Source organism: Betta splendens, chromosome 3 (assembly GCF_900634795.4).
Source record: "Betta splendens chromosome 3, fBetSpl5.4, whole genome shotgun sequence".
NCBI lineage: Eukaryota > Metazoa > Chordata > Actinopteri > Anabantiformes > Osphronemidae > Betta > Betta splendens.
Window position 1 is genome coordinate 4,544,126 of NC_040883.2, and position 27,757 is coordinate 4,571,882.

General features: G+C 43.9%; 3 protein-coding genes and 1 long non-coding RNA gene across 8 annotated transcripts; 2 read left to right on the plus strand and 2 right to left on the minus strand.

Annotated features, from left to right (window-relative positions):
- Window positions 1–1,803: 1,803 nt before the first annotated feature.
- Window positions 1,804–3,777, plus strand: LOC114851929 (ribonuclease P protein subunit p25-like protein). Of its 2 annotated transcripts, XM_029143834.3 has the most exons (2): window positions 1,805–2,173; window positions 2,683–3,777. In XM_029143834.3, exon 2 carries the CDS (start codon window positions 2,751–2,753, stop codon window positions 3,504–3,506), a length of 756 nt encoding a protein of 251 aa, XP_028999667.1. In that variant the 5' UTR covers window positions 1,805–2,173; window positions 2,683–2,750; the 3' UTR covers window positions 3,507–3,777. The 2 variants fall into 2 exon arrangements, with proteins under 2 accessions (XP_028999666.1, XP_028999667.1); XM_029143833.3 differs by having other exon boundaries at window positions 1,804–3,777.
- A 2,446-nt stretch (window positions 3,778–6,223) lies between these two features.
- Window positions 6,224–9,815, minus strand: LOC129603882 (uncharacterized). Of its 2 annotated transcripts, none has more exons than XR_008694199.1 (3): window positions 9,570–9,815; window positions 9,023–9,075; window positions 6,224–7,459 (listed from the first exon to the last, which is right to left on the minus strand). It is a non-coding gene; the product is annotated as an uncharacterized LOC129603882 (long non-coding RNA). The 2 variants fall into 2 exon arrangements; XR_008694200.1 differs by having other exon boundaries at window positions 6,224–7,510; window positions 9,570–9,814.
- A 255-nt stretch (window positions 9,816–10,070) lies between these two features.
- dpep2 (dipeptidase 2) lies at window positions 10,071–15,484 on the plus strand. The gene is made up of 11 exons (XM_029144663.3): window positions 10,071–10,332; window positions 10,746–10,878; window positions 10,993–11,119; window positions 11,337–11,466; window positions 11,554–11,704; window positions 12,133–12,202; window positions 12,548–12,724; window positions 13,889–13,973; window positions 14,062–14,137; window positions 14,467–14,602; window positions 14,716–15,484. The coding sequence occupies exons 1-11, from the start codon at window positions 10,299–10,301 to the stop codon at window positions 14,917–14,919; spliced, it is 1,323 nt and encodes a 440-aa protein (XP_029000496.1). The 5' UTR covers window positions 10,071–10,298; the 3' UTR covers window positions 14,920–15,484.
- Window positions 15,478–27,275, minus strand: slc12a4 (solute carrier family 12 member 4). Of its 3 annotated transcripts, XM_029144660.3 has the most exons (25): window positions 27,016–27,147; window positions 23,955–24,087; window positions 23,668–23,827; window positions 22,994–23,091; window positions 22,778–22,909; window positions 22,337–22,483; window positions 22,149–22,203; window positions 21,775–21,905; window positions 21,407–21,648; window positions 21,029–21,243; window positions 20,730–20,894; window positions 20,463–20,561; window positions 20,286–20,343; window positions 19,997–20,171; window positions 19,622–19,740; window positions 19,426–19,524; window positions 19,185–19,304; window positions 18,990–19,094; window positions 18,187–18,355; window positions 17,909–18,104; window positions 17,638–17,807; window positions 17,393–17,524; window positions 16,760–17,175; window positions 16,532–16,665; window positions 15,478–16,447 (listed from the first exon to the last, which is right to left on the minus strand). In XM_029144660.3, the coding sequence occupies exons 3-25, from the start codon at window positions 23,711–23,713 to the stop codon at window positions 16,356–16,358; spliced, it is 3,315 nt and encodes a 1,104-aa protein (XP_029000493.1). In that variant the 5' UTR covers window positions 23,714–23,827; window positions 23,955–24,087; window positions 27,016–27,147; the 3' UTR covers window positions 15,478–16,355. The 3 variants fall into 3 exon arrangements, with proteins under 3 accessions (XP_029000493.1, XP_029000494.1, XP_029000492.1); XM_029144661.3 differs by lacking the exons at window positions 23,668–23,827; window positions 23,955–24,087 and having other exon boundaries at window positions 16,760–16,947; window positions 17,068–17,175; window positions 27,016–27,274; XM_029144659.3 differs by lacking the exons at window positions 23,668–23,827; window positions 23,955–24,087 and having other exon boundaries at window positions 27,016–27,275.
- Window positions 27,276–27,757: the final 482 nt, after the last annotated feature.

The following is a 27,757-nucleotide window of genomic DNA, read 5'->3' on the forward strand; positions in this document are numbered from 1 at the left end:
CACCCATTGTTAAATAGAACCACTTAAAAGAAAACAGCTCGGCTCAAAGAAGGTCAACGCGCAGCACTTCTGCAGAGCCCCCGTGGTTTCATTTAGCCGTCTGCAGGACAGACTTGTCTTTGATGGAGACGCAAAATATTACGTGTATTTGTGGACACTTTGCTCAAAAGCCTGCAGTTTTACTCGGAGTGCTTAATGTGTCGCATTACTGCCAGCTAACAGGTTCCTGAAGTTAAACCGAGAAGCAATAAATAGTGTGCGAACATGATGCAGTAAGGCGGGATGATTACAGAGCTGCTATTATCAGCCATTCTAACCTCTCGGTGGTTAAATCAGGCTTCTTTTACCCCCTGCCCTCTTGCAATTCTGCCCTGCCTCCTCGCAGTCACTCTGCACTCACGCACGCACACACACGTGTGTACACAAAAACACAGTTTATTATGCAGTAACATTACCAGATCCCCTTAGGCAGCTGTGCATCTCTGTATGACTGATGAGGGTAATTTCTCCCAAACAACAGAATGATCACTTTGGTGGTGAGCGCTACAGACCCTCCCTCTTCTCAGTGTCTTCCCTCTCTCCTGACTTTCTTTTAGCTAGAAAGAAAATTCCCCAAAAAAACGTTTATGTTACTATTTCTCCTAGTGTCTCAAATGATTCTACATGTAAATGACTCCTCACAAACATACATTAAATAACAAGTTAACCATTACATAGATGTGGTCAATCTATTGATCCTTTATTCATAATTTCCATTTAAATACCAAAGATATTCAAAGTTTCCACTTTTCCAGTTAGATTTGGGGGTGGACTGCATTTCCTTATTTTTCCTTGATTACCATAGGGATCCAATATAATACACATTGTGAATTAGCCTCATAGTAAGAATGTGGCTGAGCCACAGTGAGATTATACTGTCTGTGTACTACTGTGCAATGTGGTATATACTGAGCAGAGAGTAGTTAGGACTTGTCTGCCTCTCTCTCCTGGCCTCATAGGTTCAGCCTCAGTGGGCTGTCTTTACCTATTCTCCCATCTGCCAGTCACACACAAAAACAAATCCACCTGTCGACCAGGAGACTGGGCTGAACGGGGCGATGCTACAGCTGTCTTGGCCTGACTCGGCAAAGTAGGGAGTGAGCCAGCGCCCTCCACTGGTGGTGAAAAGCCCACCTGCCAGCCACGTCTCTTCACCTGCACAAGTGCACCAGACAAATGAAGACACTGACTATTAACACAGTGAACATATATGTCATGCCTCTGTGCTCTTTGTGGTTCTTATGTCCTTGATCGCTAGGGCTCGCTATCCTTATAAAAAAATATAACGATTGGATAATAATCCAAGCGTTAAGAGAAAGGCATTTTCAATGTGCCACTTGATTGCTCCAATAATGAAGCTATTAATGCTGCATTATGTAAATTGTAATGGTCACAAACATCTAATAGGATAAAGGCTAAGTACAGTGCAATTTAATGCTGCTGACTTTCAGTGGCTCTTTGAAGGATGTTTTCAATTATAACAGAGCTAATTTAATTCATTGTTTCGTAGCTGAAAATGCATTTTTAAAGGTTGACTGAGTCTCTATTTCAGAACTCAGGTTTAATCAGTCATGTACATTGAGCACTGGAACGTCCTCTAAAGAGATTGACAAAGTTGCCGAGGATCTGCGTTTAAAGGGACACAGTAGCCATTCCGTACGTTAGCCTTCTCCTCAGATGGCAGGCTTGAGTTGCGGAGGGGGGGGGGCATTCATCTAAAAGATGAAAAGCCTGCGCCTTTAAGAGGGCTGTCTCCTTTTTGCCTCATGCTCCCCCTCAACCACGCAGACACTCCTCCTGTGAGCATTTGTGAGGCAGCTCCTGTCCCTTATGTCTCTTTGTGGGGGAACAGAACAGACTTCCCAGAGCGCCACTGGAATCAACACAGACCTCCAGGGAGAACACCCCAGGTGCAGACCTCCATGCAACCCCAGCCTCAACTATAGTGGACGCAAAGGTAAAGACGCAGGGAGAAGAGACGTAGACCTACTCAAGGTGGAGTAAAACACTCAGAGGGTCCAGAAGAGGAGGTGGAACTTAACAACTAGACAAGCCAAGAAGTCAGCTTTGAGTTGAAGCCGATATGGACAGCAGATCAAAATCTACAACGCTGGACTGGATTGCTATGAAAAAGGTGGAGTCTTGATTTGAGCTCTTAGTTTTTCAGTAAAAAAAGTTTTGTCCAAGAAGAATCTATAAGGCAGTTGATTTAGAGCTTTTAAAAGGACAAAAGCAATATTTGAAAAACATACAAACTAAGCAAACATCCGTAGTATGTATTTTTTTTATATTTGCATCCATCTTCAGTGCATTTTCCAAATATTCATTTGTGGTATGAAATTAAGATGCTCTTTAAAGAACATCATGAATGGTCCCAACAGGGCTCTTAATTCACCAGCCAGGCGTTTATCTTATTTCTCCAGCTCATTCTGAGAGGGAGCATTAAAGAATTCATTGATAGTGCTCTTGGGGATCGGGTGATAATTCTTATATGAACACTTGAAACTTTGCAGCTGTTCACTGGAAGAAAAGAACAGTGGCCAATATTTAAGAGAATGATGTTACACTGTTTTCTATGTGGGAAAAATGTGTGTCTGGACTAGCATCGCAGTGGAGTATTGAGCACAGCAAAAATGTTCACAGGTTGTGGAGTGGTTGCTGGCCAAACCCAATACCTACCCAAAGACGCTGTCAGGCCTCTCACCGGTCTGATGGTGACTCGATCGAACCCAGCGGAGAATGGGGTTACAGCAGGCACCTGTCCGGGCTACCATGCGCAAACGTACAGCCCTTCTGTTCAGCCAGCAGTGGTTAATGACTCCATCCCGCTGAAGCCTCCACCAGCACCAGCGCCGCCCCGCGCACTCAAACTCGGGCAGGAAGGCTTCAAGAAAGTTTGCCGAACCGAGGAAGACAGCCCCTGCCCCTTTCCTGGACTGGCTTCTGGGGTCCTGGAGATGCGTGTGAAGGAAGGAAGTAAGATACGTAACCTAATGGGATTTGCCATGGCACGGATGCAGGGCGGGGAGGGTGTAAACGCAGCAGGCATGAGCGGTGGTGGGCTCAGGCAGGTGGTCTTCACGGGGTCGGGCCGTGCAGTCACAAAGACCATCACCTGTGCTGAGATCATGAAAAGGAAAGTGGGCTCCCTGCACCAGCTGACAAAACTGCGGTACAAGGTGGTGAAAGAGGTGTGGGAGAGTACTGAAGGGGGGGCATCAGAAATGACTGTGCACAGGACTGTGCCTTCCATCAGTATCCTTCTTTCCAAAGACCCCCTGGATCCCCAGGAACCGGGATATCAGCCTCCAGAGACTCTAAGTGCATTGTGGGAGGAGAAAGAAGGAGTCGACTCTGCCTCGCAGACCGCATGCAAGAGACCTCTTGGACCTTTGCCATACAGCGGTGTCGCTCACTGTAAGAAAGTGTGTTTGGGCGAAGGACTTTCAGTCGTCCCTCCTCAATGACTGGCGGAACTAGTGTCAAACAGTGAAGAGGATTGAATCAGACGAGTTCATCTGGCGCTGCCCTCCACCGAAGCACAGTGCTGAGACAATCAGAACATTCACTCAGACAGAACAGTGTTTTCTCAGAAGAACTGAGTAGCAATTCTAGCCTCCACAGTTCAGTTTGACTGAGACCGTAAAGCTTGCTTCTGTACATACAGTACATACAATATTTAGGGGATGTGTTACTTGGCGCGTCCAAAATGGTCTTTCACAAAACTATGATGCATATTATAGAAAAAAATGCCATTTAAAATGAATGAAAGAAAAAGCCATTAACCTCACAGGTTTTAGATTCTTGCGGAAATATTATATGCAGCCTGTGTACGAATTTATTTATTGGCATCATGTCACAATCACTACTGTTCCTCCACGCTCGTACATGTAGCCTTTGAAAATGCACCAATTCAAGAACATAAAAGCTTGAAGCCATTGACAATATGACAAATGCAAATTACACTAATTTTACTTGTCTGGTTATTAACTCGTTAAAAACAAAAAAAATAAATAAACGTTTTTCCCCAGTGGAAGTTTTGTTTTGTATTTTTGTACTTATCCAAACAGTATTGACTTTGCAAAGCTCTGACTGAACAGAAAATCACAGCGTGCTGATCCTATGATAAAAATAACAGCAGTGAAATTTGTCTGTGGAAAAGTTGATTTAATGACAAAGCTGTTGATAAGGCACAGCTCCTAAGCGAAACCCAGCCTGACAGAGAAGCCTCGGGCAGAAATACAGGCACAGATTATCATTAAGATAACGGCATAACATCACACAACACACTAGAGAAAAGGATTAAAACTAGGCTTGACAGAGCTTCACGCTACACCGTTACTGCAAAATATGAATCCAGGGCAACACACACTATTTCTTATATTTGCAGCCTAGGCCTATGCACCCAGTTAATCTATTGTACAGGATACTGCTTTGTTCTAACATTTGCATATTATTCTGAAATAATATGCTCAGCAACATGTTGGAAAAACACTATACACTTGCCCCTAAAAACATAATGAATTAAATAATTACAAACTTTTACCTACGGTTTCTTTTTGTTTTGTTTTCATTTTTACACCTTTCAACACAATTATAATTGCACCTCTGAACATGTACTGACACGTAACAGTTATTATAATTCAATCTAAAATTAACTAAAAGATGTCTATATGTACTTAATGAAAAGTCGAAACCTTCCTGAGATTTATTTCATCCAAATAGTTCAGAACTTCTTCCATTTAATTGCACATGTCTTGTGGGGATAATAAATTAGACAAGTGGAACCGTGTGTGAAGCTTTTACTGTTGATCTTAATGAAAATCTGCAAACACAGATATCGGTCCCCTAAAGTAAATGATTCAAAGTGACTCCTAAGAGGGAAGGCAATTGTATTACATCTTAAAACAGAGAGTAAAGGAGAGTTCACGCCTCTGGCATTTGCGTTCAAATTTGTCTTTCAAAGAAATACATATTGTAATATTTCATACAGTGGTCAGCCAGCATTTCAACCCTCTATGGCAGACATAGTGATTAACCTCGCTCTCGATCCCATTAAATGAATCAGAGCACAGCAGAGCACCCAAGGTTGAATGAGAAATGCTGTGACTGCAAAACAGCACATATGTAGCAAACCGCGTGTCCCAGAAACTGTTGGAAGGTTATCACTTCAGGTCGCTGTTATCATAGAGTTAACAGCTTTCACCCAAGAGTCTATGGGACAGTTGGCGTGTGCGACGCAGGTCATAAAGATAATGCTGCTATAAGTAAATTTCAAATCGACCTGCATCTGTTATCTAGCATTAAGAATTCTGGGCCAAGTGTAAAATGCAATGGGGGTAATTAGGGATAACAGCATAGCGTACCTGAGTGAGAGAACAGATAAAACATACTGACAAAAGCATTATCCCGGAGCTAAATCCAATGTGGCTGGCATGAAATGGCATGGTGGAGGAGTCAACAAAGTGCATTATACGAGTGCGGACAAGGTTATTCACAAGCTGAGAGTCCATTTTGCCAGGATTGTTTGTTTTCAAAGATTTAGTCAAGGTGGATTTGGAGGAGATACAGGCCTAAACCTTAAATGTGCTAGATGGGTTTGGGTAGCACTGTACCTCAAGGATACACCATTATTACACTAACTGCAAATAGTGGAGTTATTTTTTCCATAATGCGTGCAAGAAAACGGATAAAGCTCATTTCAATATTAATAAAATCCTACAGTAAATGCAATATTTAGACGATGTTGTTTTTCGGCGGGTCCAAGACAGTCTCTAACAAAATTAAAATTTAAAAAACATGTTTAAATTTATTTATTTCAAGTGCAACTTACTATGTTTTCTATGTTGGGTAATTTCTTATTTAGAGGGTTTAAAGATGTGTTTAACTGTATAATGAATTACATGGTTGTGCTTATCTCTAAAACTCTATACAGTTTATATGAATGCTAAAAATAGGAATATATTTACTCCTGAGTAAGAATATACTGTATGCTGGTTTGTGATTTTTTTTGCTTTGTTTTTTTTAAATTATTTGTCTTACAATAAACAATTCACAAAGAATCCATACTTCATATTATTTCTTGGTTTTATTCATATGTCTTAATAAATATGTAAAGATACTACATAATATTATTAACATTTGTTGTAATAGTTAATAAACAAGACTGACCAATCACAGGTCTGTCTTGATGTGGACACAACAGTAACCTTCTGTTTACCAAAGGCAGGAACTACATGAATAAATTCATTTTGAAGTTAACATAATGAAAGCGTTGGCACTCTATTTTTTCCTTCTGTGCCGCTGCAGTAGATGAGAGTGAGGTCTCTGGGATGGCGTGGGAGTTCGCTATCTCCCAGCCTCCAGATGGCTCCGTCTTCTCTTATCTAGAAGAATGGGTGCTGCCTCAATTTTTCAACTCGTCTTATCTGGGAATCCTTTAAATTGAATATTTACTAGGCCTATGTTTTCTGCCTGTGTTAGCCCTCTGAAGTCGACATTCCTCTTGCTTGTCGAGACAGGCCAAAAGGTTTTTCTCACTCATACACTCTCTTTGTCTCCCTCGTCAAGTAACCGGACAGTGATTGATGATGTGATTGCCAGGAGAGAATGGAAGGTTAAGCAGACAACAGTGGAAACATATTAACAAATGGCTACAGACAGAAAATGTTCAACAATAGGGGACCGTACATTACCCAAACATCACATCAGGCAGACTTCCGTTTTATGTCAGGGGGAAAATAGATTAAATTAATCACTTTCCAAACAGTCTATTGTTTCCTGCACAGTGTACACTGGAGGTTAAGAGAACACTTAAGCGGCCCTGGAAAACATCTTATTGCAATATGACTAGCTGTGGTCTATCTGCATAAACAAGTCGTGCCACAGCTACTCTGTGGTAAGTGTCTGGAAATGCCTTTTCAAAACCATTTTGTGAAATGCCTCCATGTTGGATTAATCAGTGCAGCTGAGGATGTAATTGCTGAGCTAAAGTCAAAGCTGTAAGAGCAGATAATGAACACTGACGATTGGACTGCCAGAATCCAGGGCAAAGGAAACAAGTTTGGAGACACAAATGTCTTCTGCATTCTTGGAACCACATGAAACTACATTAAACAAATGTTAGTTTTCAAAAGAAATATCACCAACAACTGAGTGGATGGTACAATGAAACTATTATAGTTTGTAAGCGCTGCACTGTGCTGTTAGAATTTAAGGACTCAAACAGAACAAAATTTTTTCTCAAGCTTTTTAAAGTATTTCTACATGGATTCATGTATTGCAATATATCAGAAAATTTGTGTATTATAAGTATTTGGTTTATTTTTGTCATAGAGATGGGCTTACAAAGGTAAGAAAACCGAGGTGTGTTTGCTCTGACCTTTGCTGCCCTCTGGTGGCCACACCCACTCAATGTCAGCTGCAGAGAAGAAGGCATCTACTGAGCTCAACGTTGCAAAAAGTCCAAATGCTGTGAATTAGAACGTTTTGACAACCAAGCTATAAAACAGCCATCTGCTATCTGACGGTCTTCTTATCAATAAAAAATTCACAAGAAGCAAAAAGGATCTGAGCGTTCTGAGTTTTAGGTACAGTCTTAAAACCATAGCATATTGAAATGTTCTGTCTTGTTTGTAATGCAAAGACTAGAGTATTTATTTATTTTCACCTGCTCACAACCATGATAGGACTGTACAGTGTAAGTGCTGTAAGAAGCTCCCTCTATATTATTCATATATATATATATTCATATCGTTTAGAAAAGCTATATGTCAACAGTCATATTACAATTTTTAAAGACTGCCTCATTACAGTATGCAGAAAACCTGATGTTTAAAGTGGCTCAGCTGATTGTTGCCTCAAACCTGCATCCTTACCTAACATAACATTTTTTGAGTCAACTGCAGAAACCAGCAACCCTAATAAGAATTAGCTTCAAGCCCCCTCATCAAACTGTGGACTGGGAATTTTCATCTGTTGTATTGCCAGTCACATTCCACACCAAGGTCAACAATATAATAAAAGAAATGATTTGGTTAATTTGAATTCAAACTGTGTCAGCCAGGGGTCCACTCTGCACAGTGGGAAGACTGGAGGAGTAATATCAACACAGTTGGGATCACAGTTGTGATTACTCCATTGAAGCAGTAGGGTGCTCCAATCATGGCCCAATCACTCTCCTCATTACAGACTACAAGGCCAAATCACAGTGGGTGGACCATAGAATCAGGCTTCACATCTTCCCTCTGAAATTAATTGAAATTCATTCGAGGCGCCCTGATGCTTCCCATCAACACCAGATTCATTCACATTTGCACAATCAGCCCTGAATATGTTTGGCACAAGCAAAGCACCACCTCTGTATGAAAAGCATCAAGGCAGAGGTTGTGTTTTGTCTGAACGGACTGCAGGTCACAGCAACAAATGTATCTTTCCTGGAGTGATTCTTAAGGAAAATCTGATCAAAGTAACGCTCTAGTTGAGTGGTCCATGAAAATATTCACAGCACTCAGCTCCTTTTGAACAGAACTGCAATAAGGGACAACATACCGTAGCACATATCTGACAGAGTGGACACACCTCATGTATTTGGACTGGTGGTTGTCTAAGACTCCTGCCCCACTGTACTTACTGCACAATGTGACCATGCTGATCATACTAGATCTGCCCCAGATGATATGGCTGTAGGCCATAAACCGTAGGCTGTTACAATACAGTAGGAATCATATGCACCTCATCACAAAAATATTAGGCCACAACATCACATTCTGTTCTCTCTATGAAGCAAATATACAGACATTTTTAAAATCAAAAATACAATTACAAAAACAGTGTCACAAAACCATGGGCTCCTCTAACCCCATGCACCCAAACTACGCTGAGGTTATTTGTACTGAGTGTGTTCACCGCCCAGCTATAAAATGTTAAACCTGGGCCTCAAATCAACACCTAAGGAATTATTAAAGGATTAATGCAGTCTTACCGTGTAGCCTGTTGTTCCCCTCATATGCAAAGCTCAGAGTCGTAGTCAGCTCCCTGAAAGCACAATTCTTACTTTACTTTACATTAATTTAACAACCATAAATTGGATAGAAGACAAAACTTTAATCCTCAAAAAACAGTAAGCCATTTTGAATATAAATTTATATTGGTTTGACAATTAAGTATTAATATTAAATTACCTCTCTGTAGCACAAAACACCCTCATGTGGTAATGTTTAAAAATCCCCCCCAAATTTTTATTTCACCCGTAATAAAATTATTATTGTTCGTACAAACCAATTAGCGTTTTCTCCAAATTTGGAAGTTGGTTGTCAGTGATTGACATAGCTAGCTTAGCTTGTTAGCTCACAGCTAGCATAGCTTGTTAACGTATGCATAGCTTAGATTCTTAACTCGCGCCTATCTTAGCTTATCAACATATTTAACAGCTTAGTGTTTTTTCTTAAAAATATGAATGTATATCTTGTATTATTGTTGTATGTATTTTCTATTACAATAAAAGTTGCTTAAAATTTAGTTTGACTTACTTTGGTACCTCTCCAAGGATCTAATTAAGCTTAACCACTGCTGTTTTGTGTATTTCAACCGTTTGTCCCCCTCAAAAGCAGTGTAGACGAAGATGGTGTTGGTATTTTTACATCTAACAAAGCAGAAACACATTGGTCCTGCAGCTTTGTGGCAAAATATCTCATAAAGTGACGAGTCAACTGTGGTCTGTGAAGCTGTAATGACACCAACCGACCAGCAGATGGCATTAGTACCACCACATGCGTTCAATTGACCGTGGTAAAGCTTATCTCTAAAATTATTATATCGATATTTTTAGATATTGAGGGTATACATTGTTTCTTTCATTACTTTGTTCTTCCATCATATAACACCGTATTTGTCTTTTGATGACACATATATTTGAAGCTGAGTTGCATGCATTAAAGTTTTATTTACTTACCGACCTGAACGCACCACGCTAGGTCGTCAGTACGACAGTGAAAAACTGGTTCTCTGTTCTCCGGTCAGTGAGAAGGCTTTCTAAAAATAATGTCTCGATATTTTTCGACATTGAGGACAAAACTTGTTGCTTTCATTAAGTGGTTCTTCCGTCATATAATCTCATAGCTGTCATTTGACGACACATACATTTAAAGCATAGCTGCATGCATTAAAGTTGAATTTACTTAACGGCATGAACGCATCATCTATGTGTGGAAAAAGGTCCGGTCAGTGGGAAGGCTCTTCGTGTCCCCTTTTTGTTTACAATGTGCAACGAAGACTTTCACACCGGCTCGTGCGGTAAGTCGGCAGTTTTCTTTTCATTGTTTTTTTTTCCGCTATTGTACATATAGTATATATAAAACAACAATTACATGAAAATGAGCGTTGTAGTGTGCATTTTCAGGCCTCATTATGGTCTTAATAGTTAACTTGTGAGCTTTCTGGGAAAGATGCTGTTTTAACTCTCATCTCATCAGAGTCACAGTACAACGTGTTCCAGATAGGACATAAAATGCCCAGTGAATCACAGATTTAAAGAGAAGCCTGTTTTATTTTAATTTTTAGTGTCATGCTTCTTTCTGAAATATTTAGTATAGTATTTAAATGTTCACTTTCAGTGTATCCTATTTGCATGCTAAACTAATTGTGTTCCCCAGTGTCAGAGTAACAAGGTGTGTTTTCTCTCTTGTTCACCGGAAAACCCTTGACAGCTGCTTCCAACAACTTCAGGATGCAGACCCTTAGGAACCTGCTCATACTCTCCTCTCTGTGCCATTTTATATCTGGATACTCTGTCAAACATAGAGTACAAGACTTGATGTCCAGATATCCTCTCATTGATGGGTAAATTATTTTTTTTCACCTACACGTGACCTGCATTCATGGAAATAATAATTATTAAATTAGGTGAGACATTATTTCCCTCGCCCACTTTCCTGACTCCCTGTTTTTCCTTAGTCATAATGACCTTCCACTCAAGCTGAGGATACTTCACAATAATGGCCTAAACCACATTGACCTTCATAATCTCAGCAAAGTGGCCACAGACATCACACGTCTCCAGACAGGCCATGTGCAGGCTCAGGTATTGTGTTTTAATAACGTTCTATTTCAGGTGCTGCTTTGTTCTAAAGGGTGGATTACAAAAAAGAAACGAAAGCACACGGACGGTTTAATGTCGCCTTTTGACATTTAGAGCCTGAGGGGTCAGCATCTGCTCAGCCTGTGTTGTGCTAAATGTCAAGCCTGACCTCAGTCGCTCAATTGTCTTCTCTATTCTCTGTCTGACAACCCTATGTCAGATGTTTTCAGTCTATGTAATGTGTGGGGCCCAGAACAAGGACGCTGTGAGGCTGACGCTGGAACAAATAGATGTGGTCAGACGCATGTGCACGGAGTACCATGAATTTGAGCTGGTCACATCTGCCCATGGTAGAGTACACCTCGTTAAACCAAAACCAATGAAAGCCACTGCCTTGTGCATGTGTTGTACACTGCCCACTGCTTGTGTCCCTGCAGCGCTGAGAATTGCTGAGATGAGGCATAAGATAGCGTGTCTGATAAGTATCGAGGGGGGGCACTCCATTGACAGCAGCCTGCCAGCCCTGCGGATGTTTTACCAGCTCGGGGTCCGCTCCATGGCTCTGACACACACCTGCAATACTCCTTGGTGAATAAGACCATTATTACATTTCAACTACAGTGCCATATATAAATATACATTACATGTATCCTACAAAACAGTTTTACCTGAATAGGCTGTATGTTGTGTAACTATTCTGTGGAGTACTGCATACAGTAGGACTCAGTACAGTATAATGGTTTGGTCTTAGTTCATTGGCACATACTTGTTTGCTTTACTTTGAAAGCTTTGATTCTAATGTTACAATATTTTATTTACATAGTTCACTGAATGAAAAGGTCATGTTTACATTTTCCATTTGATGCAAATTAGCCCCTATTTGTATCCTGTACTCAGATAAGATATTGCAAATACTGAATTTAAAATACAGTAGCTCACGCTCCCTATTGATTTTATGCTAATAATTATACAAACACGTGTGATTTAGCGGCTGACAGCAGTCTCCTTTCATGCAGGGCTGAGTCGTCCTCACAACTTCATGATCTGTATCAGAGGCAACATAACAGTCTGACGCACTTTGGAAAGGTAAGCTCAGCGCTAAGCGATATCATCTGTCATCAGTGGGGGAGCTTATAAGTTCTACACACATTCTGAGCGATGGCTTGATAAGAGGGTTTGGAGTAATTGTTCCAAAGCCCTTTGCACTCACAGGCCATTTCACAGGCATTTGTTAGAGCAACGCTTAAACTGCACCTTTTGGAGTGTTTTCTCTTCAGTTGCCTTGTTCTAACGCAGCATCTAGAACGTCACTGATGTTATCTGCACATGTGTGTTTACATGCGTGCGTGTGTCACCAGCTTGTGAGTCGACTTCCTTCCTGAGTGTGTATATGGCTATGTGCTTAAATGGTTCTGTGTTTGTGCTTCTGAGGCGGTGGTGGCGGAGATGAACCGTCTGGGAATGATAGTGGACCTTTCCCACACCTCCTGGGACACAGCCCAGGCTGTGCTCCACCATTCGAGGGCCCCCGTTATCTTCAGCCATTCGTCCTCCTACGCCCTCTGTAACCACAGCCGCAACGTGCCTGACTGGCTGCTGCATGAGCTGGTGAGAAAAGAGACATGACTGCATTCTTAATATATATATGTCTTATATATAATACACTGTTTGGTCTTTAGCATACTGTAAAAATCAGCCCAAGTTTGTTCTGCTTGTCGTTTAAAGATAAGAAAGTTAAACCGAAGCAACAATTGTAATTTATGAAGCTACATATTGTCCAGCTAGCAACCACCATGTTTATACAATGTGCAGCATACTGTACAGTAGGTACAGTATGATGATGTATGGAAGTTGTCTCTGTTGTCATTTAAACTACCAGTAATATAATATACTGCATAATTTGACTTGGCTTGGGTTACTTGGTAAATATTAGTACCCTTTGGTATTCACTCTAGAATAAAAGCCACCAGACTCAGCTGTCTGTACATTAGTCTGTCCAGAAGTCGAAGCGTCCACAGTGGATGTGCACAAGGAGTTAAGGAGTTTTTCACCCCTGACTCCTGGCCAGATTCTTGTTCTGGTCGCTATTAAAACAGCATGTCTGCCAACATAAAACCTCCCCGAGGAAAATGAGAAACAAGTCTTTGCTTGTTGATCCTAGCCAAATTAGCCACATAGGGTCTACCAACACGTCGCAGGAAAATAAGCTGCAGGAATATGCATTGTGTTATGTATTGTGGTCTTTTGGTTTCCTCAAATCCTTGATGTTTTTCATGTGTTAAACCTGATGACATTAATCACTAAAGCTTAAAAAATTAATTTTACACAAAATTTTCCATGTAAAACAGAAACGTAGTTTGAAGTCATGTGCATGCTGCGATGAGACCGCTGTGTTACATCATCTCTTTTTACGATCTGTAAGTGGTTATAAACTGTGGGAACCATATGCACATCTGTACCCAATATACTGTTTGACATAGTCAGTATGGCACGGCTTTTGTTGAATGTTTAAATTGTAGGATGTTGATGTTTATGGGGTGACAGGTCTGCAGCCTAGTCAGTTTAGCAGCCTGTCTTCAAAGGGCTCAGGCAGAGGAAGCGGAAACATTGCTGAATCTTCTTTATGAATACTGTATTTACTCTTTTTCTTTTTTTTGCATATTTTTGCATTTTGTTTTTTAGCCACATTTTATGCAGCATTCCAACTTGCTCGTAAACAGGCTTGTAGCTTTTCTTCCGGTCCTGATATTGTATCTGTGTTTTGTGTTTTAGAAAAAGAACCAGGGGTTGATCATGGTGAATCTCTACAGCAAATTCATTTCCTGCAGCGGCGAGGCCAGCATTTCCGACGTGGCTGGTGAGGCATCACAACTGTCATTTGGACTGGGTAGAAACGCTGCATGTCTTGCATCTCTGCTGATTGGTACTTCCTCCTGGTTTTGCAGACCACTTTGATCACATTAAGAAGGTGATAGGAGCGGGCTCAATAGGAATCGGGGGAGACTATGAAGGTGTAGCGAGGTAAGAAACACCTGCAAACACAACTGACAGGGACACATTGCTGTGAACAAGTGCTATCACACAGGTTCGTCTTCAGAAATGAGTCTATTGTCTATTGTGAGTAATAATAAAGTTGATCAGAATCACAGCCGGGTCAGTTTGGTACCTTTTGTTATCCCGTGACATCAGCAGTTTCCTGTCTCAGCCGATAACAAGGCTGGGTGAAAAATTTACAGGATTTTTTTTTGTCAGGTATAATTTCATCCATTATTCAGAATCATGAATGCAGTGACTAATCCTAAAGATTTAATTGCTAAATTCATATCCATGAATGAAATATTTGTCCACAGTTTCCCTCGGGGGCTGGAGGATGTGTCAAAGTACCCAGCCCTGATCCAGGAACTCCTACAGAGGAACTGGACTGAGCAGGAGTTGGCCGATGTCCTCAGAAGGAACTTCCTGCGAGTGTTTGAAGAAGTGGAAAGGGTGAGCTTTCTATTCCTATTCTACTTTTTCTCTGCTGAGTGAAGATAAGTGGCTTCATGCCTGGCAGAAAGTCTTAGCGTGTGCCAGCTCTAAATAACCTCTTATTTCCCCAGGTTCGGGATGAATTGAGTTCACAGCAGCCCAGCGAGGTCCACATTCCTTTAGAAGAGGTGCAGAACCCCTGCAGGCTCGTTCTCAGACCTCCTGACTTCATACCTGCTTTCAAGGTTGTCTCCTCTTCAGCTCCACACAGGCCACAGGCTTTGGTAATCGCGGCCATAGTCCTGCTGTTGTGCAGCCCAATAATGATTGGTTGAATATTTAGGACACAAGGTCACCTGCAGTTTAAAGTGCCTCATTTTATGTTACAAAGAGAGAGAGACAGAGGGGTGTATGGCTGTAGAGCAAGGCAGCTCTGAAAAGGCCAGTGAGGATGCCAAAAATGAAATGCACAGTACAGCAGCCCTCAGTTATTAGCTCTTAGGTTTTTGCCCCTGTAGTGACACCGCCTTTGAGAAATTCAGGAAAATTATGAGAAACCATAAGACGACAAGGTTGGGTTAAATGTACAGATTTGTATTATACGTTTTTTACATTTATAACACTTGGGAATGAGGTTTATATCGAGATGTTTTTTTTTTAATTTTATTAGCAATACTTTGTATTTTGGTGTGAGAATACTGATAAACAGAGAACTGTTCACCAAAACCTTCTTTAATTCATCTCAATGCATCTCATTTTAAGGAACTTTCACCACATGCATCATCTTTTTATGCAACAGCGTCGTTGCTTTCAACATAAAGTTCTTTTTCCAAGAGTGTATTGTGCCCACACACCTAAAAAGGGTGTCTTCAATAAAGATCTGTGAAACTGAAGCAAGGATCAGAATCAGTTTTTATTAACTGGACGTCCTTTGTTGCTGAAGTAATAAACACATGCATTCTTACAAAAGGAAACAGCTGCGTGTCATGTGTCAGTCTTATATGTGAGAACAGTTTCCTAAAGACATGAGACTTGAGTCCTTTGTTGTTTTGGCAACAGTCATGGTTACAGTTTGAACAGGTGAGACTCAAGACAGCGCAGCTAGGTCAAAAATAAAACAGCAGCAACTGGTGTGTCTATATACAGAGCAGCCAAACAAGCTGGGATTGCAGGTGCAGGATTGATGATGAAATCATTTATTTAGAGTGTGAGACGCGAGTAGACTGAAGAGATGCTTGAAATGCTTAGGACAAATGATGTTCGATGTAAGGGAACTTAAGGATATAACTTAAAACAATGTTGGTACAGAAAAGCTTTTCAGGTCTGTAAGAAAATGTATAAATGTAATGACTCAAAACTCGTTTATATACATGACTCAGTTACTTTCTCTGAGATTCTGTCTTATCCCACAGTTTCTGCAACCCCAACCCCAGTAACACTGTCTTTCCTTCAGCGGGGAAACGTAGAAAATAAATAAATAAATAAAATTTGCTTACAAAATAATCAAAAATGTCTACTACGCAGGGTAGTTCTGTCAAATATAGTTTTGTTATCTACAAATAAGAAAATACTTCCCTAAAAAACGTTTAGGTAACACGTAGTGTAAGTATTAATTTCTGAGCAGGAAAACGATCATACAGGATAGATATGTAAACTACTCTGTCCCAGTACTGTATAAAAATAGAAAAAACAATGCATCCACCCAGATGTGTGTGTGGCCTTGTGTCCAGGAGGTGGAATGTGGCCCGTTCAGTGTAGCAGCTCTCACTGGTCATGAGTAGATAGTAATGACCTCCCGACCGCCGCCTCTCACCAGCAGCACCCTTTCCAAGCCCTCCGTCAACACCTCCAGAAACTCCATATCTGCAGTGAGAGTTAAGACGTGCACCAGCAACCGAAACGGGACTACTGTGCTTTCTGTTTCTTATTCATTTTGGCAAAAGATACAGTTCTCGTCGCCGTCTAGGTTTCTGGGCGGTCCTGGCATGTTGAGCAGCACTAATCGGGCGTCGTGGGACCTGTTAACTATTACCTCGTTCAGCTTCACAGCCGTGTGCATTCGCCGCACATTGGACTGGTCCCTGGAGGACGGCCAAGCGGAGGCTGAGTCAGTTTATGCGAGTGGGAAACTCTTTTCGGCTGTTTCAAAAGACAAGCAGTCAGAGGTGCACTCACGGTTTAAGGCTCATGAGTTCTCGAAAGTTCTCGGGGGCGTTGCTCCGGTTTCTCCTCTCGGCTTCGCACTTCTCCCTGGTCCACGTCATCTGAACCTTCTCTGGAGGCGCTTCGACCACCTCCTCCTCCTCATCTGAGTACAGACTCCCCATGCGCACCAAAGAGTGCCTGTCCTTGACCAGCTGGGCCTGCGGAGGCCACGGGAACATCACAAGACGTGGGCGTCGGTGCGTATTCATGTTACACTGCCATGTAATGCTCTGTTTGAACTCCCAGTGTAAATATCTGATACGTGATACAACACAAACCTCTCTTTGTCTTTCTGCAGTGGACAGCCTCATCTGTCTCAACATCTGAGACCTCTGCTCCATCATCAAAGTCCGCTCGTAGGTGTAGGCTGAGATGTCACTGTCATGCTGAAACCCAGTTACAGTAAAGTCATTGTTAGTGCAGCTAAAGCATCGTCCTGTGATATTCATCTGGTGGACAGATGGAAGACGGCAGGAGCCTTCCTGTTTTTGTTTTTTCCTCTCTATCATATGGGACATCTGCTTTTACTCCCCCTTTATGACTAAGCCGGGCTTTCACTGACTCATAAAAGCTCAATTCAAATTGTGTTTGAGGGATTCTCACCATCTCCACCACCTCCACCTCCGCCTCTATCCTCAGCTGGTAAAGGAACGTAGCCAGGTCCTTCTTCATCTGGATGCTGTTGTCGTCCATCTGCGCTACAGTGAAGATACGCATCTTGCATTTCCTCCAGACCTTTAAACACAATGCAGTGATGTCAGAAGTCATCATTGTGCATGTGCGTCTGATGACATGAGGCATTTATTACCATTCATTCTCTACATTTGAAAGTACGTTCTTTATCTCACTTTGTGCTGTTTGAGCAGGAAAGGCAGCAGCATCAGCATCCCGCCATCGTGGACGATCCACCACACGTCGATGTTGCCGTCTGTGAAGCGCTCGTGGTTGCTCGGGTAGAAAGACACGTTTTTAGGCACCATTAAGGCCAGGTGAGCGGCTGTGGTGCAGCGGACCGTGTCTGCATACAGACATTTACACATGCAGGTATATATAATATCAATGTGTGGACACTGTGCCCCTGAGAACAGCCTGGTGTTACAGCATCTCCCCCAGACTCACTGATGAACGTCTTCCAGGCTCGGGGGTCCTCACTCTGTCTCCAGCCGTACGGCCAGCCCATCACCACCGTGTTGTGCTTCATGCCTCCAAGACCACAGGACTGGATCAGGTGGACGATGCCCTCACGCACCTTAGACGCCACCACCACCTGGCAGAAACCTTTGACGCGCTCGATCTCCATCATATTCTTAATAGCCTGGAAGGACAACTAGTTCTAAGTGCATGGCAGCGTATGAACCGTTCACGGCCTACAGGTGCATCCCTTTCCTGATGTTTACCTGCTCGGCTGCCTGCATTTCCCCGTAGCTGTCCAGGAAGTTGCCCTGGATAACAGAGCCCACAATGGTCAGACCCTTTCCTGCCTTCAGCTGTGAGGCGAAGGTCAGCAGCCTGGGATATTTCACATGGAGGTCCTCATCCAGCTTTAACAGCACCAAGAGCTGAGGTCTGTAAAACAGACAAAGTCAGTTTAAAGTCAGAAAGTCAGTCTTTTAATTAGAGGTAGATACTAACCAAATAGTGTCAAGAATGTGAATCTGATTTGCAAGTCAACAATTGAAACAGGACAAACATGTGAAAGCAGGAACTGAAGTGACTGTTTTCTAAGTCATCATATGAATTTGATAATAATAATAATAATAATAATAATAATAATAATAATAATAATAATAATAATAATAATAATAATAATAGTGATGATGATGATGATGATGATGATGATGATGATGATGATGATGATGATGATGATGTGTGCTAAAGATTCACGCGTCATTCCCTACTGTATTGTTTTGTGTTGCCTTCCTTTCATTCATGCTCACAGTCAAGGTTAGGTGCTGCGTGGCTGCTATGAAGCAAACAGCATCAAAGTGGTTGCGGCCAGGAAATGTACAAACAACCAACAAACAGAGGGGAAAAACATCTCGTGCCACTGCTTCCCAAAACATTTGACCATGCATATTTTTAAGATATCGCTGCTGTCAACATGAACATGAATGGATACTGTTCTATACAACGAGCTGGCCTCCCGTCGTGCATGATGTGCTGACGTATGGTGCAGCATTTAAAGCTGCACATACTGTACCTCCAGTTCTTGGTGTGTGGGGGTCCCACCTCCAGCCTCAGCAGGGCGTAGCGTGCTGCGCTAAGGGACAGGCCTCGGATACCGTCCCCCCACTCCTTCTCTGCCCTGTGGCGGTCGACAGAAAACAACATCTGAGCTCAGCTCGTCAAGACACCCGTGTACCATATTCAAATGCTGATTATACTCCAGACATACCCCTGGTACTCAATGTATTTGTAGATCATGCCAGCAATGCCCATTGCCACTATTGCATAGTACCAGGAAGAGATGAACATTAGAGCCAGGCACATGCTCATACCAAGGAAGGACAGGGCCCTGTGGGGGGTCAGAGCCTCAAATTAACACAGATCTTTGTCTTGTAGTTTAACTAGTTTGTATTTAACTTAAACAGCAGAGAGAGAACTCCTCCTTGCCTAAGGGCTCCACATGCACTCACCAGTGGTAGTATCTAAACCTTGGCCTCCAGTTCGGCGTCCGTAAAAGAGTCTGAACTGCACATGCTAAGTTCACAAAGAGGTAGCACATCAAGAAGAACCTGATGAATGAAGAAAAACACCATTTCCATAAATTTTTAGTGTTGAATACATGTTGGACTGTTTACATCATTATGTGGACAATGTCTGTGAGCTCACATGGAAAGGATGGGAGCCACCATGTCCAGGGAGGCAATGAGAATGCCCAGCTCTGCGATCAGACCGGTCAGTAGCAGCGCCCACGTAGGCTCTCCGTTGGTCTTTCCATGACCAAACACCTGAACAAAAGCAAACTCATCACCTTCATGCAAATCGCTTCCTGTAACGCATTCAAATAAAGATGCAATATGGCCACATGCAAAGTTTTACAGTAAGTATAGCATTTGATTTAGTGTTCATCTTAAATATGTAAATTATATACATTATGTTTATAAAAGAGAAAGGACTATGTGGAAAATGTTCTCTGTTGGAGACAATTACTGTAAATTCTAATATGAAGCTGTTACACAAGATCAAGAGTGCAAACTTCCCAACCCTGAGGAAAGGAATGATGTTGTCCTTGGCTATAGCCTGTAGGAGACGGGGAGCTCCAGTGAGCGACTGCAGGCCTGCCCCCACTGTGGAGAAGAAGGAGCCAATAACAATAACCCATGGAGACGGCCAGGACAGAGTTCCCACCACCAGGGTTTTTCTGACAGCATCCCCAAACCTGCGAGAACCCATTGAGTGATGATTTATAGTCTTTTCTGCTTTGTTTTGTTTTACATGTTATTATTACAGGAAGTTGTTTAAATCTAAAAATAACTTCATTGAATGAACATACTTGTCCCTAAGGACGACTCCTTCAATACAAGACCCGAACAGAACAACAGAACTTAAATCTGGAGACAAGAAGTCAAGGAACTGAAGGTGACAGTATGCTATACTTGCTACAGTACATTATGCTGCATCTTTGAATAGAAAGACTGTGAGCCACACTGTGTGTAGTCATTAAGGATACAGACGAGGGAAGTGGTGGTAATCGCTAAAATTGTTCCCACTGGGATGGACTTCTGAGCATCCCGGAGATCACCGGACCTGTTGGATCCTGCCATTATACCTACAAAAAACACGTGTAAACTGTTTATTCTAGCCTCCCATTAAAGACAGCACACAGTAAAAAGCAACTGGACTTTATTATTTTTGAGGGTGCTGGTGAAGCCCCCCCCACACACACACACACACACGCACACACTGCTGTCATACTGTCTGGTTTAGAGTTTTGTACCTGTGGCGGATGGGAAGAAGATGCCCACCAGCAGAGTGAAGGACGTGGCTATGTCTGCAGACACATACAGCCCAAAGTTCTCCATGGCACTGTGCGCATCCACTGAGTGCAGCCGTGCTTTCTCTAAGATCTCCCCTTTCTCCAGGTAGTTTCCCCACATATTCTCTAACAGGGAAGCAGCAAACACATAAAACCAACTGGTTACCATTAGAACATAATGCCGGGACAAAGTCTTTAAAAGCTACCGCTTTTAACAAAATGTAACGCTGTGAACATGAATCACTTAATAATGGATTTACCTCTGAGAATCCCGCTGCCCAGTCCAGGGATGCCCTGGATCTCCGTCACATTGTTCTGAGTGAAGTAGTCGTCGCATTGTGTGCTGCTCATGTTCCCAGGCAGGCAGAAGAGCTCGGCCAGCTGACTGGGAACCGTCACGTTGTCCCTCATCACAGTCTTAGCACATACGTCAAAGTGATCTCTCACCAGGGTCCTGTTGCCCAACATGCAAACTCTAGAAGTACAAACGGATGATTGAAATCATTTGTGTTAATCAGCATCATTCCAAACATGGACCTAAACTTTAGAACATAAAAAAACATATTGTATTAATACAAAATAACAGGAATGCAATAAAAACTAAAGTTTCTTCTAGCACAACTTTGGGGTAGACTTACGAGAATTCTGGCGGGTGAGTCAAGGATTTGAATGCTCCCGCATAAATGGAGACAATTGAGATAATGACACAGGCCAGGAAGAGGGACGCCAGCTTGTTGACATATTTGACTCCTACAAAGACCACCACAGCCATTAGGCTGAGGCAGATGGAACCATACACTCGCATGTTGTTCAGCATGGCACTGTCGGTGCCGGAGTGGTCTGTGGCATGAAATATGGCCGCCTGGGGAACCAGATATTTCTGAAGAGGGACGAAAACAGAACCGTCAGGGCACCGAAAGTGCCTTTAACATGTATGTAATTACATACAATAATAGAAGTCTATTTTTCAACTAGATGCTGCTTTTGAATATTTCAGGACACTGACCAGGAAGATTTCAATGGCACCAAGTATGTACATGGCAGAGGCGAAGGTGGTGCCCAAGTAGAAGCACAGCCCCACAGCTCCTCCGAATTCCGGGCCCAGAGAGCGTGAGATCATGAAGTATGCGCCTCCAGCTGCAAATGCAAAACAGGGTAGAGTCACAAAGCTGCTGGAATCTGTCAGGCTTCACTGCCAGCAGCCGATGTGAAGTTCTGCTGCCCTCCAGTGGATGAACATGTGATTGAACGGTGGTATTTGCACACCTACGCGACGCAGTAGGAGAAATGAAGGTTAAACGTTAAACACCTATTTAATGGTTGATTTATTTTTTTTAAACTGGCATAAAGTGCGACAGTGTGCTACAGGAGTAGTGTTACCTGGAACCACACCGTTGGTAGCGATGGCACTCATCGATATGGCCGTGAGCATCGTCTGCAAAGCAAAAGGAGAGACTTGGATGACATGTTATTACCGGATGATCGACCTCAGATCGAGCCCAGTTGCCACGCAGCGGAACACCTCTATTTCTATGTGCTTGTGTTCATTTTGGTGCGGGGGTACTAACACATGAGCAGCACATGAGGACGATCAGAAGGGACTGCACGATGCCGGCCATCCCGACGATCCAGGTCAGCCGGAGGAACAGGATGACCCCGAAGATGTTCTGCAGACAGGGCAGGTAGACGCCCATCAGAGTGCCCATGTTGGGAGACTAATAGGGGAGACGGAGAGCATTGAGCATGGCATTTCAGGAAACAAGTGTACCGTATTGATCATCAGCATTGATTGATGTTCTGTTTTAAAGGTCATTCAATCACGGGATTTGCTCTTTGCATGTATCCGGTTCTTACTCGGGCTCAGCGTGACTGCAAAGTGCACAGAGCCACGAGCAGTCACTCAACAAGTCTTAATAGAAAACTAGAACCTGGCTGAGGGTAATGTTACCCAAGCTCCCATATTAAAAACAGTGGAGCACAGTGTTCCTCCACCTCCACGGACTGCTGACCTTGGGGGTCTTTCTCCGTGAGGCCTCGGCGCTCTCCTCCTCCTCGTGCTCCTTGGCTCCCTGGCTGATGCTGGTGTAGTTGACCAAGCGACTGAGCAGCGAGGAAACCTTGGGCCGGATGTCGAGCTCTTCCTGCAGGAAGAGAAAGGCCAGAAGACAAGTCAAGGGTCTGTCTTATAGCGTGACAGTAATGTGGGAAGAGCGAAAGTGACGAACCTCAAACAAAGCCAGGTTCCTGTCATAGAAGTCATTCTTCTTACTAGCAGAGTCAGCACTGCTGAGGAAGGGGCTGTCTTCTTTGTGATTTGCATGTCCTGTTGAAAGACGGCAAAAAATGCTATCAGGCTAAAACTACTGGAGCTGCTGTAAACAGCAAATCTAAAATAATAATAATAATATTTTTATCTCAGAATCAAATTGGAGGCATCCTGGTAACATGGAAAAATCTATCACCCTCCCTTAAAAACATGACTATTATTAAAATAAGTAGACAAGAAAATAGTTTTAGGGTGTTCCAATGATTTCATTTTTGTTGTTTTTGCTTAGGATCATTTTTCATTAGCGATTGTTGAGCCTTGGAAACACAGTTCCTACAGTGTAGTTGTTGCAAAGAGCAAAACGAGGCACAGATTGACAAGGTGAAACCCAGCTGACAGAGCAGGAGCAGCTACACACCAAGCAGCACACACGGCTCACACATTCACACTCATGTGCGAGAACCAGAATGATCCAACCGCGGGTTATTAGAGCATGTAAACTTCAACAGCAGCATCGTGAACACACAAATTCATTCACCGACTAAAGATCTGACAGGACGTCAGAGCAATGGTGTGGTAGCAGATCTCGGTCTGGCTAAAAGTAAGTCACCGTGGCTGCAGGTCCGCACTCACCTGCGTTCTGCGTCCCACGGCTGCTGCTGTCGCTGTGGGTGAGCATAGCTCTGTGCCGTGCACGCTGCTGCACGGACCTCTGAGCTCTAGCTCAGCTCAGGGAATAGTCGATTACTATCCAGGACACCCGGTCAGCCAGTGTGAAAACTCGTTCAGGGACCTGATTTACAGTAACACATGGTGCACAGTGAGTGGGGGGGGGGGGGGGGGGGGTACTAATTCACCCACATGTACTGTATGCTCTCGCACTTCACTTAAAGTGTGGCCGGGGGAGGCCGTGTTCTCACCAGTCCTGTCTAAATGAGATCAAACGTCCTGCGGCAGGTCTGACAAGTGATGGGAGTGAAAGCCATGTCAACACTGTCCTCTAGTGTCACCTTGCTGAAAGCACAATGGAGGAGCAGCAGCGCCAGGAAAGAGCTGCAGAGGAGATAATTAGACTGAAATGTATCATGTTTTTCACAAAGTTTCCTGACAAGGATCCAAGGAGGTGCAACTGAATGTTAAATCCTACTGTACACGACCACCTTAAAATAGACCCCCCCAACTCTTTCCATGGCTTGTCAGGCCATTTAATACTCAATCTAACAACAGGCCGAAGTGACAGCGGGGGTCTCTTGTTAGGACCCTCGCATTAAACGCCTCATTGAAGAGATTAAAGATTAAGCAGCCTGTTATGAAGGCCCGGCTGGGTCGCGCTGCAAGTGCGGAACAGCACGCGGGCTTCAAACCAGCATGCGTCGACATGTCACCTGAGCCGGCACCGGCACAGGCCCGAGCACGAAGACCGGACCTGCAGTTTAGGCCAGTACTTATGTGATGGGGCTGACAGTGACGACACAACAACACACCATTACATCGACATCCCAGTCAATCACAGCCACAAACACAAGTCTATGCTTTTATAGTCAGTCTGTTTGTCAGGGTATCATTTAAACTGTAGCCACATCCAGATCAATTCCCTCTGGAACCTGTGGATGTTGAACTTTGAACAGACAAGCTAACATTTTCACTCAGCAAACCTGCAAAGAATTTCCACAACAACGGAACCTCCAGCCTATAGGTCACCTGCTAACTTCATTCAGGTGGCACAGTTTATGTGCCTGAAACAAGAAGGCAAAGACACATTACAGGACTGTGTCTGCACTTTCAAAAGCTGATTAGAAATGGAAAATAATATCGCTGACTATGAGCTACTCAGGGTTTGGAAAAGCCTCTAAACGCTCCTTTAATAAACATTTAAAGCTTAAATCTAAGAACTAGAGAAGGTGTAAAGCTCAGCCCAGCATAGTTGGCAAGAGCGACCTGTGTGTGTGTGTGTGCGTGTGTGTGTGTGTGTGTGTGTGTGCGTGTGTGTGTGTGTGTGTGTGTGTGTGTGTGGTGTGTGTGTGTGTGTGTGTGTGTGTGTGTGTGTGTGTGGTATGTGCAGTTTAATAAAATGAGAATTTCTGTCATGACATGGACACGTCCTCCCTCTACAGCCTCTTTAATTCCCCGTATGGAAAAAAAGCATAAAAAAAATGTAACATTTTAGTGCTGACAAGTCACCGTTCAGACACACAGGCTTCCTAAATGCAAGTTACAACAGAAAAACCCCAGAACGTTATTTTGGCTGTTTATACAGTTATGCTCGATTTGGCCTTTTGGCTGCTCCCTGGCCTGTGGCAAAGAGCAGCTCTGCTGTGTTACAGTAATGGGCTGTATAATAATGGAATGTCTGCATGTGGAGCTGCATCCGCACAGAGTGGAGGCATGTCCTCCTGCTGAGCTCCACAGCAAAACATATTAGGTTTGATGTGTGCTAATAATGGGGGGGGGGTTTAGCTCAGGGGGACGAGGTGCACGCATTGCATCGCATCGTCGAAGTAGAATTATTAACCAAGTTAACACAGAAGTCTTCACATCGTGTCTGTCTTGTGTGTCTCTTGCTGTCACATCTGCTCTGTTTTCCAGGACACAGCGCTGAACCTGAAATATGTCATTTAACAGTTGCGGTGCATTGAACACAACATGGAATTTCCCTGAGCGCTGGAGATGCAGATCGGCGCCTGTCGGCTCATTTCAGTTCATTGTCCCATAAACTGTTGTGGTTGAGGGTTCGGTCTCCTGTTTCCAGACTAGAGCGGTCGTTTCCAGCGCTGAGGACGAAGCCACAGGACTCACAAGTGAAGCGTCCGCTCCTCGTCCGACTCGAGTTCGTACTTTTGGATGAACTTTTACAAACACAACAAGGAGGAATCATAAAACCCGTGGCTGCGCTCAAGGAAAAAAGTGAGGCGAACAGAAACAGCGAGACATCGTCCGCCCCCCGAACATGGCGCTTATTCAACGTTCACTCCTACAATGACCACAGTGTTGATGAGCAGACTCTGCTCTGTGGAACTTCCTCCGCGCTGCAGACGCCACGGTCGCCGTGTGTCACCCTGAAGCCTGACGACATGGACTTTCTTCCTCTCTGAGCTGTTTGGGAAGCTGCTCTGAGCTCAGCAGGTGCAGCGACAGGAAGCAGGGTCCAGCTCATCTGCATGGAACAGTTTTCATGCAAATTGGATGATTCACATGATGATGCACACTGAGCTCTCCTAACTGTCCTCATTCTGTAATGCTCCAGCCCTATGACATTATTCCCTGATGGTGCGTTCACAGACCGTGCAGACGGTGCGTAATGAGTGGACGGCCCTCGCCCTCGGGTCCGTGGCTGCTGCATCTGAAGGCTACGCCCCTGCGACTCCTCTATTCAGAGCTGTGTCTCCCTCAGTCCTCGCAAATCAGTGCTGCTCTCACACAATCCTGCCCAGCGGCTCCTCTCCGTCCTCGCTCCCCTCGCTCTCCGGCACCGGGCGCCCCCTTCCCTCCACGCTGACGGCGCCGAGCGCGGAGGGAGAGCTCTGCTCCCGCGTCGTTGAGCCGGGGGAAATCCTCCACCGGCACAAAGAGAGCTCCATCTTTTGTGCCGGGAAGCACTTGAGGCCTTTTCTTGTTGCCTCCCTCACACAGCCCTGCCCCCGTTGTGCCCCCCCCCCTGCACAGTCCTCAACCCCTTTCATTATTGTTCCTTTGTTACTTATCTGTCCCGGTGTTGTTTTAAAAAGACTTAAGCAGCAGGAAAACGACGTTTAAAACGATGAATAGAAGTCTTTCTACAACTTTACCTGAAGTAAGCTGCTAAAAACTGACATGGTTGCTGTAGGAAAACCACTTTTTGGCCCTGGAGAATTGCCATAGTAACCACACAAGCAGCTGTTCAGCTGCTCAGCACAAAGCACACGCTGCCCACGCTGCAGTGGGTCCAACTCATGGAGAAGAACCCAAACTCCATAAATGCGCTGGGTAAAACGTTGGACTCACCATCAGAGCTGACAGTGTCCTGGTGGTCTGGGAAGTCCTGCCCTGTGTCCCTGTAATCCACCCAGTTGAGGCCTTCCAGGCTGTCGTAGCTGGACTGAGCCTGGTCCTTCACCGGTACCACAGTGAAGTGAGGCATGTTTTCATCACTCGTCTTCGCGTCTCCAGCTCAGGCCAAGCATAGCAGGCTAGCTGTTAGCCAGTGTCAGCTCAACTCCCACTAATGGCAACTACATTCCACTACACTGCGCTCACTTCCTCTGGAGTGTATTATCATACTCCCCGCCCACGGGCCGGCCCCTCCCGGGAGAAGGGTACGCGGGCCTCACACACAGATACTAGAACGAACGGGGGGCTCAGGTGGTCACGTCAGACTCACGGAGAGCGAGAGGTGGTGCAGAGGGTGAAGGTGACCCCCCCACCCCCCACCCCCCACCCCCGCTGACACACGTCACAGAGAACCATGTGTGTGTGTGTGTGTGTGTGTGTGTGTGTGTGTGGGGGGGGGTGTTCAAGGTTCACACACACAGGCTTCTGTGTGCGTGGGCTTCTCCCAAACACACGCTCAGCGACGTGGCACTTTGGAAAACAGTCCCACCACATTAATGAAGAGGAAGCAGAGGCAGGAGCCGAGCGAGACGCGGGGAGGAACCATATACATGTTGAAATATAGGAAACGCTGACTCAGCCTTTCGCTTCAGTCTAAACCATTTAAGCTTTTTTTTTATCCGTTTCTTTTTGTATG